Source organism: Chiloscyllium plagiosum, chromosome 19 (assembly GCF_004010195.1).
Source record: "Chiloscyllium plagiosum isolate BGI_BamShark_2017 chromosome 19, ASM401019v2, whole genome shotgun sequence".
NCBI lineage: Eukaryota > Metazoa > Chordata > Chondrichthyes > Orectolobiformes > Hemiscylliidae > Chiloscyllium > Chiloscyllium plagiosum.
Window position 1 is genome coordinate 61906857 of NC_057728.1, and position 10630 is coordinate 61917486.

The 10630-nt window shown below is 41.0% G+C and overlaps 1 protein-coding gene across 3 annotated transcripts in view; it reads right to left on the reverse strand.

Moving 5' to 3' along the window:
* Positions 1-10630, reverse strand: part of ano6 (anoctamin 6) — a 140607-nt gene that overhangs the window by 63236 nt on the left and 66741 nt on the right. For all 3 annotated transcript variants that reach the window (XM_043708688.1, XM_043708689.1, XM_043708690.1), the window contains one exon: positions 1100-1234. In XM_043708688.1, coding sequence (XP_043564623.1) covers positions 1100-1234 — 135 coding nt within the window. The remainder of the gene's footprint in view (positions 1-1099; positions 1235-10630) is intronic.

A 10630-nucleotide genomic window follows, 5' to 3' on the forward strand; every position in this document is an offset into this window, starting at 1 on the left:
ATCAAAACAAGAATTCTATTATTAATGTATTTATGAATCAGCAAATGCTTAATTCTCCACTCTTAAACCTTCTGCTTTGGTTCATAAAGTCTGTGCTTACAGTAATCTAAGAATTTTGCAGTTTTCAACAAAAGTTATTCAAAGAACAATCAGCTTGGGAACAAGCCCTTCAGCCCTCCAAGTCTGTGCTGACACATTTACCCTTCCACACTAAAACTCTCTTCGTTTACTGGATCAGTATCCCTCTGTTCCCCTCCTACTCATGTCTTCATCAAAGTGTTTCTTGAATGCTGCAGTTGTGTCTGCTTCCACCACCTCCTCTGGCAGTGCGTTCCAGACACCCACCACCGTTTGTGAGGAAAAACTTCCTTCTCACATCTCTTTAGGAACCTCCCAGCCACCTCCACCAAATCTTGAACTGTGTCCCCTAGTAATTGACCCCTTCACCCTGGGAAAAAGACTCATACTTTCCGCTCTATCCATGGCATTCACAATCTTATAAGCTTCTATCAGGTCACCCCTCACACCCCTGCATTCCAGTGAAAACAAACCCAGTCTATCCAATCTTTCTTCACAGCTAAAATCCCCCGTACCAGGCAATATGCTGGTAAACCTTTTCTGTACCCTCTCCAAAGCAGCCACATCCTTCTGGTAGTGTGGTGACCAGAGCTGTACGCAATTCCTCTCTTGTCACAAATTATCTGCATGTTGAAAAACTGGAATCCTTTAACATTGTAGGGGCATGATTTTGAGAAGGTGCCAATACCTCAATGTTTATAGAGGCTTGATGTTCTCCAGTTTGAGAACTCTCTTAACGGTGGAATATGAAGTGATTTTCATCATGAGTCTAGACAGATACTGCGGCCCATAAAAGGAAATCACAGAAAATTCACTGAAGCTGCATTCAGGTTTGAACAGAGAAAGAGACTGTCATAAACTGCAGGAAAGAAGTTGAGCAAACAATGCTTCCTGTTTATTCATGAATACTCCCAACACTCCACATCACCATTCTCTAATGAACAGAGAAAGATTAGAGTCATCTTGCATCTGAATCTGAAGGAAAAAGTTCTAATGCATGAACAGGTATAACAGGTGGTACCTTTCTGCTTAGAATTGATCTCATTCGCTTTTTGTCTCCTGGTTTTCTGCGCTCCTCTTCATAAACCAATACAAAATCAATTCGACGTTGGCCATCAGCAAAAAAGATAGAGTCTTCATTCCCATCAAACTCAACCTGTGTTGAATAAACCACGCATATTTCAATTCAAAACATTTTATTTTGTTTTTGCTTTCTTGTGACAACAATGGATGTAAAAGACCGGGAGAAGTCCTGCAATCCCAAACTCACAAATGATCAACAATAACTTCTGGATTTGCCAGATTCTGCAAGAGTGAATGCACAACAACAGTAGCAGCAAATGGCTAAGCACGAGCAATGCAATAATTTTGAAGTCAGGAATATCCTGGTTTAGGATTTCACATACCAGAAAAGTTAATTTGAAATATTGTGCCTCACATACCACATTGTGAACACCCAAGGGGTCCAACTGGTAAATGGAACAAAAACACTCTGCCAAATCATCATATTGAAAAGTCTATAACACAAATAGCTCAATAAACATGGCGTTAACCGTGTATTTCTTCACATTAGCTTGTCACGATATGCAACATTATAGAGTATCTGCAGGAAAATAACAGGTGGCAATTAAAGCAGAAAAATCATATTGGTTTGAGTCACTACAATTTTCTCATTTATCAGCCTCCTGTTCAAGCAACAGATTTTCTGACATGAGACACACTGGAGCAGGCAAAGTACTTCAATCTACATATATGTACACAACCAATTTATGTACAAGCCCATTCTTATGATTAACTTACAACTGTTAAACAGCCATACAATAGGATGAAGGAGCGTCGCTCCGAAAGCTAGTGCTTTCAATTAAACCTGTTGGTCTATAACCTGGTGTTGTGTGATTTTTAACCTTATACAACAGGATGCACTTTTAAGGTACAGGTTACTTTTAGTATCTATGTAAAGGACAAATCACAAGCATCCTCTCTCCATTTAAAACAAAGGCACGTTAATACATTATAAACAAACATGCTAATAGCTGAAGTGTTAATGCTAAGTTGTGATGCAACATGGATCTGAATGGAATGGCCCTCTAACCAATTTGTGAATGTGAAATTAATGTGAAATATTGTGCCTCGCAAGTTACAAAACCCACAATCTTCCCTGAACTCAGAGAACTTTGGCTGGTAAACATTCCTTTGAAAGAAGAAGGTTTTTGATTAAAGGTTCACAGTTGCTTCTTGTTGATAGAATATCTCTCTACGTAGAAAGCCTGAAAATTTAACAATGATATTTACATGTATTTTAGGTAGAATTGTAATTATTCATGTGAGACAGTATATTGTATGGATTCTACCTGATTTTACAATAGCTCCTGGAAAACTGCTGGTTCCAAATCTCTCTGGGATTTGCACCTGTTTTGAGCACCATGGTACATTGCTGATCTGGTTATTTGTCTGCAGGATGCTCACTCACCAGAATTCTCAAGAGCTTCATTATACAGAAGATTCAATGTAAGTTCATCGGTAACTTTCTCTGTATCATAAGATCAGAAGTGGGGATTTCACCAATGATTGCATTATGTCCATTCAGCACCATTCCCGATACTAAAGTGATCCATGTCCACATGCACCAAGACCTGGACAATGTCCAGGTTTGGGCTGACAAGCAGCAAGTAATATTTGAGCCACACAGATATGAGGCAATGACCATCTCCAAAAAGAAATAATCTAACTATTGCCCCTTGACATTCAAGGAGGTAGTTCACCACAATCTTCTCCAGGGCAATAAGTGATGGTCCAGACAGCAAGCCTACATCCCATTAATGGAGAGTAAATAGTGAGCTAACCTGTGAATTTCCAGTTTCCCTAGCTGGTTCACTACAACGCTAAGCTGGTCCACTTAAAACAAAATAAGAGCCATTAGGTGATTATATGTTGGAATGATATGCCCTTGAACTGTTAATTTATTATTGCTGCAACTGCAATTTATTTATGATTATAAGAGATTACAGGAGCAATTTGAGTGCAGAGTTGGCTAGGTTTCCTTTGTGCTTGATTTAGCTACATTAGGCCTCTGTTAATTGCTTTGTCAAATTGTAAATAGCTGTATGCTTTTTGCAGCATATTTTATGTCTTAGAACACTTTTACATCAGGAAATTACTCACTGGTAGCATAATGAAACAAGAAGCACCAAATATACTTTCAGAGTATACTTCTCAACTTCCTGCTAATTGTTCTACCACTTACTTTAATTTATTCCGTCTCCGCTGACCGAAATCTTCCCCATTCAGTTTATCTAGATCCCTCAATCTGAAACAGCTCAACTGAACATCCCCTCAGACCCCTCTGTTCCAAAGAAAATAACCCCAGTTAAACTAAATCTCCTCACAACTAACATTCTCCATTCCTGGCAACATCCTCATACAAAAGCAAAACACTGCAGATGCTGCAAATCTGAAACAAATGTAGGGTACGCTGGAGAAACTCAGCAGGAATCTTTCTCTCTTCACAGATGTAGCCACAGTGTTAATGTTTTGAGTCTGGCATGACTTGTTCAGGACATCTTCATATCTTCTCTGTGCTGCCTCATGCAATAATATTAGAGAATCATTTCCTCCTTTACTGTTTGTTGGCTCAGCCTGTTTTTAAAATGTCTGTTGAAATTTGTTGGCAGCTAAGTACTTTGGAATATTCTACAGCGTAGATGTAAGACCTTTTTTTCTAATATTAAACTGTATTTTAGTTTGGCTAGAACACCAATAAATACCATGCTCTTTTTAAACTATCTTGTTGAAGGACTTAAGAATCAGGGAAAGAACAATTGTCATCTTGGTTGCGATAAGCTTCACAACTAGTGGGTTTAGAGAAGATTTGTAGCTCAGGTTGAGGTTCTGGATCTAAGTTTGTTCGCTGAGCTGGAAGGTTCATTTACAGACGTTTCATCATCAATGAGCCTCCAGTGAAGCACTAGTGTTATGTCCCATTTTCTATTTACCTGTCTAGTTTTCTTTGGGTGTTTGGTGATTTTCTTTTCTGGCTCTTTTTCTTAGAGGGTGGTAGATGGAGTCCAAATCAATGTGTTTGTTGATAGTTGGAATGCCATGCTTCTAGGAATTCTCGTGCATGTCTCTGTTTGGCTTGTCCTATGATGGATGTGTTATCCCAATCAAAGTGGTGTCCTTCCTCATCCATACGTAAGGATACTAGTGATAGTGGGTCATGTCTTTTTGTGGCTAATTGGTGTTCATGTATCCTGGTGGCTAGTTTTCTGCCTGTTTGTCCAATGTAGTGTTTATTACAGTCCTTGCACGGTACTTTGTAAATGACATTAGTTTTGCTTGTTGTCTGTATCGGGTCTTTCAAGTTTATTAACTGCTGTTTAAGTGTGTTGGTGGGTTTGTGGGCTACCATGATACCAACATACTTAAACAGCAGCTAAAGAACCTGAAAGACCCTATACAGACAATAAGCAAAATAAACATCATTTACAATACACCTTGCAAGAACTGTAACAAACACTACATTAAACAAACAGCAGAAAACTAGCCACCAGGATACATGAACATCAACTAGCCACAAAAAGGCATGACCCGCTATCACTATATCCTTACATACAGATGAGGAAGGACACCACTTTGACTGTGACAACACATCCATCCGAGGACATGCCAAACAGAGATACACACAAGAATTCCTAGAAGCATGGCATTCCAACTGGAACTCTATCAATAAACACATCGACTTGGATCCCATCTATCATCCTCTGAGAAAAAGAACTGGAAATGACATCACCCACCCAAAGAAACCTAAACACATAAATAGAAAGCAGGACATAACACCAGCGCTTCACCTGAGGCTCATTGATGATGTTACCTAGTATGGTGACGAAATGTCTCAAGCCGAACCTCGCAGCTCAGCGAGCAAACTTACATCCAGAGCTTCACAACTGCCTGACCGTTTGCCTTTCAAAATGAAATATAAAGCCAAAGGCAAATGAATGGTCAGTCCTGTTTGCACAGAGGATCTGGAGGAACAATCAACTTAGACCTGCTTACTGTGCGGCACTTGCTTAGTAGTTGAGTAATCATTGTGCATAATGGAACAGACCAAAACATCACAGGATGGCAATTCTGCTAAGGAAGAAATTGATACTTCTCAACTGTCTGCAGCCCTCTCCATGGGTAAATTAGTGAGTCTGAGGAGTTCGCGTGAAGTGAAACACCCAACACGAGTGAACGGCAGTAGATATGGGTGGCAGGGAGAGCCCAAGACTCGATACAACAGAGGCTCTAGTGTCATAATGATAATATCCTTACCTCTAAGCCAGGACGCTTGGGGTCAGGTTCCACTGCTCCAAAGGCATGCCAGAACATCTCTGAACAGGTTGATAAAAATATTTACAAGGTGAGGTCCTCTCCCAGCTCAGAATGAAAGGTAATTATCATTACCATTAACCATCGCTAGCAGCACCTTCTAAAACCATGAAGCAGAAGGGCATTAGCTACCTGGGTTGTAGGCCATTGACATTCCTTCAGTGTTCCTGGGTCAAAATCCTGGAACTCTCTTCTGAACAGTAAACCTGGACTAATGTGATTTAAGAAGACAGTTCATCACCACTTTCTCAAAGGTAGCGAGGGAAGGTCAACATATTCTAGCCTAATCATGTTCACATCCCAGGGAAAAGTGATTTTAAAACACTGATCTTGGACAGGATATTGTACAGTGAAGAACAAATTCAAAACAAGCCCTTTTCAATTTGACAGTGACCCAGATTCCACCATCAAGCTATCATTGTTAAAATGGATGATAAATCAGAAGTCAACTCCAAGAGACTAACCACAGTTGTGTTGATACATTTGCTTAACTCTCTGTCATTGTACAAGATCAGCAATGGAGACTAATAGTGATGTTGATTCACCCATGAGTGCAGTAACCAAGCCGTTTTTGCCCATTCTGTTGATTTGATATAGCTCACTTTTAAAACCAGACCTGAAGAACAGACTTGAAATGCAACATTCTATTTTTAGAATAGGAGGAAGTGTGACTTGTATTAGTAGTGCTGAACTTAAGCAACACAAACCACACAGCACACAAATAACTGCAATCTCATTTTATTATATGTTTACTTCATCTTTAGATTTTTGTCACACACTTGATGGGTGAGGAAAGAATTTTGAAATTACAGGTTATTAATGTTTATAAATACATTGCAATAATTTAGTCCTCAATTACGTTTTGCAACATTTGACAATCAGTATGGACTGATATGGACTGAGGTTGTAGATTAATAACTTTGATCTGCATACATACTTATTTTGAGAAACCTGTTATTTTTATTCGTTCAGTATTAAAATATATATTTCTCCAAGTTATCTCAATTGAGCTTCACAAGTTAGGGTTAAGTATTCTTCAGTACAGAGAAAAGTAATGGCTTTCTAATCCATTAAAATAGCACATTTTGACCCAATATTTCGAGAGATAGAGATCACAGTCAGATTGCAACTCTGCTCCTTTTCACTTCCCCTAATCCCGGAGCTTCACCTTTCTGATCTTAACTTCCAATTTTGGTCTCTTGAAACCCAAAGCTTGCCTGTCCAGCAACCCTTCCAGCTGCGGGAACAGTAATAGAGGCCAAGACACCAATCTTTTACAGCAGTAACTGCAATATCCCAGGGTTTAAAGGCCTGAAGCTATGGAGAAGATAAGACAAATGAATGAGGAGGGAGGGTAAGATGGCAGGTAGGTGGGTGAGAGACTAAGGTGGCAAATAGATAGAAATGGGTGGCAGGTGAGTGCATAGAGCCACAAGGAAGTGGGTGAGAGTTTAAGGGTGGGTTGGGGTGGGGCAAGATTGTGGTCGTGGAGTATGTGAGATCAGGGGAGGGTAGTTGGATTGTAGGGGGATATTGAGGGGGAGGGGTATAGTTACCCAGAAGTTAGAACAGATTTTAATTCCCCTCACGTTTCCTGGGTAACCAGCTAAGTAAGTTAGAACCCTTTGAATTGTGTAATTCCAGCTCAGAGTTGTAGATTTTACAGATAGCTCCACAGACAGGGCACCTGTTTATCAGAAGGTTAAACTTTCCAGGCAATTACTGCATAGCCATTGCATCAGGACTTCCAAGGGATCCGAGCATACGTCTTTCAGGGTACACCCAGATTTCAACTACATCGAGACTGGAAGGTCTGGGTCAATATTTTTTAATTAAATACTCTGCGCACTAAACGATGCCATTACATTTAATGTCTAACAATGCAACCTAGTATATCAACTACAGAATCAAGAATCTATTCTAGTTTCCTGGATCTATGTACAGCAACCTTCTGTGCTCTAGTAAATGGAGTCTCCAGTTCCGTGAGCATTAGCTCAAAATGACAAAAGGGTTTGCTGTTAGTGAAAACATATTGTACAAAATCCAAAAATGGGCACAGGGATCCCAAAGTGCCTCTGACACATATCATACATTGTGTATGTCAAGTTAGTGTTGCTTGCTTTGGTAATCATTGCTGAGTGCAGTTCACTATCTGCACTGCATCCAGCTACAGCAGGGAGTCCAACCTCCTAAGAGCCTAGCTTTACTTGAAGAATGCCCAAACTTCTTAAAGGGCTGGAAAAGTGACTGGAGTTGTTTCAGAGGTGCATTTATTCAGCTAGGAATAACGGCTGAGCACACATAGTTTTTCTAATATGATTTTGGAAGTGTTGGGTCAAAGGGTGGAAAGATGTCCTGTGTCCACAAAGGGGTGGCGCTGGTTGCCAGAGGCCACCCAGGTATGAGGTCAGATCGCAGTGGGGAATAACTGGACCGGATTCCACCTGAGGTGTATGTTTCTCAAGTGTGGATGCAGTGTAGAAAGAATTTAATGGCTCGAGTGTGTTGTCGTGGCTTACAAGTTCAAAGTCACATTTTACAAACTGGACCATGAACCTCACTCGTGGCTCATATTCACCACACCCCCATCACTCACCTACCAACAATATCTTTGAATCAGCTCTCAAGCATAACATTCCTTTATTCTCATAGACCTAGCACTGTTGTAACTTCACACCCAACAAACTGGAAACTATCCAACCAAGAGAGCTACAACAAAAAAAAATTGCACAACATCCAATAAAGCATTTCCTTCTGTGTTGCAAAAGGTAGCACATTATAGCTGGCAGCAGGAAAGAGCTGCTGACTGAAGTGTCGGCATCTTTTTAATCCAGGTGGAGGAGACACTACTAACCACCAAGATACAGGGTATTGCTGAACCTGTGGTCATTCATGTCAGTGGAAAAATAATGATGGGCGTATAAGCATACCTAAGCCACCTCCTCTTATTCCAATTCCACCTCATCCGTTAATGCATTCTGAACAAGAAGGTGCAGTAGGCATAAACATACACTTCTTATTTCCTTCTCTCCCTTCCCCAATGCTTGTAATAGCTTTTCACTTCCTGTTTCCAAGAACTGACACCTAAAAATCAGTGGAGGAAGGGGAAGGAAGAAGCGAAAATATTCTTTAGTTTCTTCCATCTTGAGTGACAAAGGTTGTTCCAGCATAATGTCACAAAGACTGATCCCGACTCAGCTGAGTATGACAGAGCTTTACCAGAATGGTACAGTCACTAGAAGCTTGAGGACACATACCTGTCAGTGGAGGCTTGTTCTTCCTTTCTGCATGAGGTCTGAGTCAGAGTCATGAGCTACGCTAAAACTGGACAATCCCTGCTGCCTGGTAGCTAGCCTTTGTCATACCATGGTGACTCAAGTACAGCTGACAAGGAAAATGATGCAGAATTAAGGAATGGTGGTGGCACCAGTGGTTGCAGGTCAGGTGAACACTGAGGCAGTGTAATTTGGCTGTGAATATAGGAGGTATAGTTAGTAAGTTTGCAGATGACACCAAAACTGGACAGTGAAGAAGGTTACCTCAGATACAACAAGATCTTGATCAAATGGGCTGAGGAGTGGTAGAAGGAGTTTAATTTAGATAAATGCAAGAGGCTGCATTTTGGAAAGGCAAATCAGAGCAGTACTAATATACTTAATGGAAAGGTCCTGGGGTGCGTTGCTGAACAAGGAGACCTTGGAGTGCAGGTTCATAGCTCCTTGAAAGTAGAGTCGCAGGTAGACAAAATAGTAAAGGAGGCATTTGGTACGCTTTCCTTTATTTTGGTCAGAGCATTGAGTACAGGAGTTGGGAGGTCATGTTGCAGCTGTACAGGACGTTGGTTAGGCCACTGTTGGAATATTGCATGCAATTCTGGTCTCCCTCCTATCAGAAGGATGTTGTGAAACACTGAAAGGGTTCAGAAAAGATTCACAAGACTATAGGGAGAGGCTGAACAGGCTGGGGCTGTTTCCCCGGAGCATCGGAGGCTGAGGGGTGACCTTATAGAGGTTTATGAAATCATAAGGGGCATCGATAGGATAAATAGACAATGTATTTTCCCTGGAGTGGGGGAGGGCAGAACTAGAGGGAAGCGTACATAAGGTCTAGGCAGCTAAGAACAGAACAGGCCCTGGAAGAATATCGGAAGATTAGGACAAGTCTTAAACAAGGAATCAAGCGGGTTAAAAGAGGTCATGAAATAGCTTTAGCGAGCAAAATTAAGGAGAATCCCAAAGCATTTTATTCTTATATAAGAAGCAAGCAGGTAATGAGAGAAAGGATTGGTCCACTAAAGGATAATGAAGGAAGGCTGTGTGTCGAACCTGAGAGAATGGGTGAGATTCTGAATGATTACTTTGCATCAGTGTTCACTGAGGAGAGGAACTTGATGAATGTTGAGATCAGAGATAGAAGTTTGATTAGTCTGGATCAGGTTGATATAAGTAGGGAAGATGTGTTGGGTAGGCTAGAGGTTATTAAGGTGGACAAATCCCCAGGACCAGATGGGATCTATCCTAGGTTGCTGAGGGAGGCGAGAGAGGAAGTAGCTGGGTCCCTGACAGATATCTTTGTGGCATCCTTAAATACAGGTGAGGTGCCGGAGGACTGAGGGTTGCTCATGTTGTCCCCCTGTAGAAGAAAGGTAGTAGGGATATTCTGGGTAACTACAGATCAGTGAGCCTGACGTCAGTGGTGGGAAAGTTGCTGGAGAAGGTATTGAGGTATAGGATCTATTTATATTTAGAAAAGAATGGGCTTATCAGTGATAGGAAACATGGTTTTGTGCGGGGGAGATTGTGCCTTACCAACTTTATAGAGTTCTTCAAGGAAGTGACCAAGTTGATAGATGAAGGAAGGACTGTTGATGTCATATATATGGACTTTAGTAAGGCATTTGATAAGGTTCCCCATGGTAGACTAATGGAGAAAATGAAGTCACATGGTGTGCAGGGCGTTCTAGTTAGGTGGATAAAGAACTGGTTGAGCAACAGGAGACAGAGAGTAGTAGTTGAAGGGAGTTTCTCGAAATGGAGAAAGGTGACCAGTGGTGTTCCACAGGGATCAGTGTTAGGGCCACTGTTGTTTGTGATATACTTAAATGATCTGGAAGAGGGTATTGTTGGTATGGTCAGCAAGTTTGCAGATGACACGAAGATTGGTGGAGTAGCAGAAAGCATAA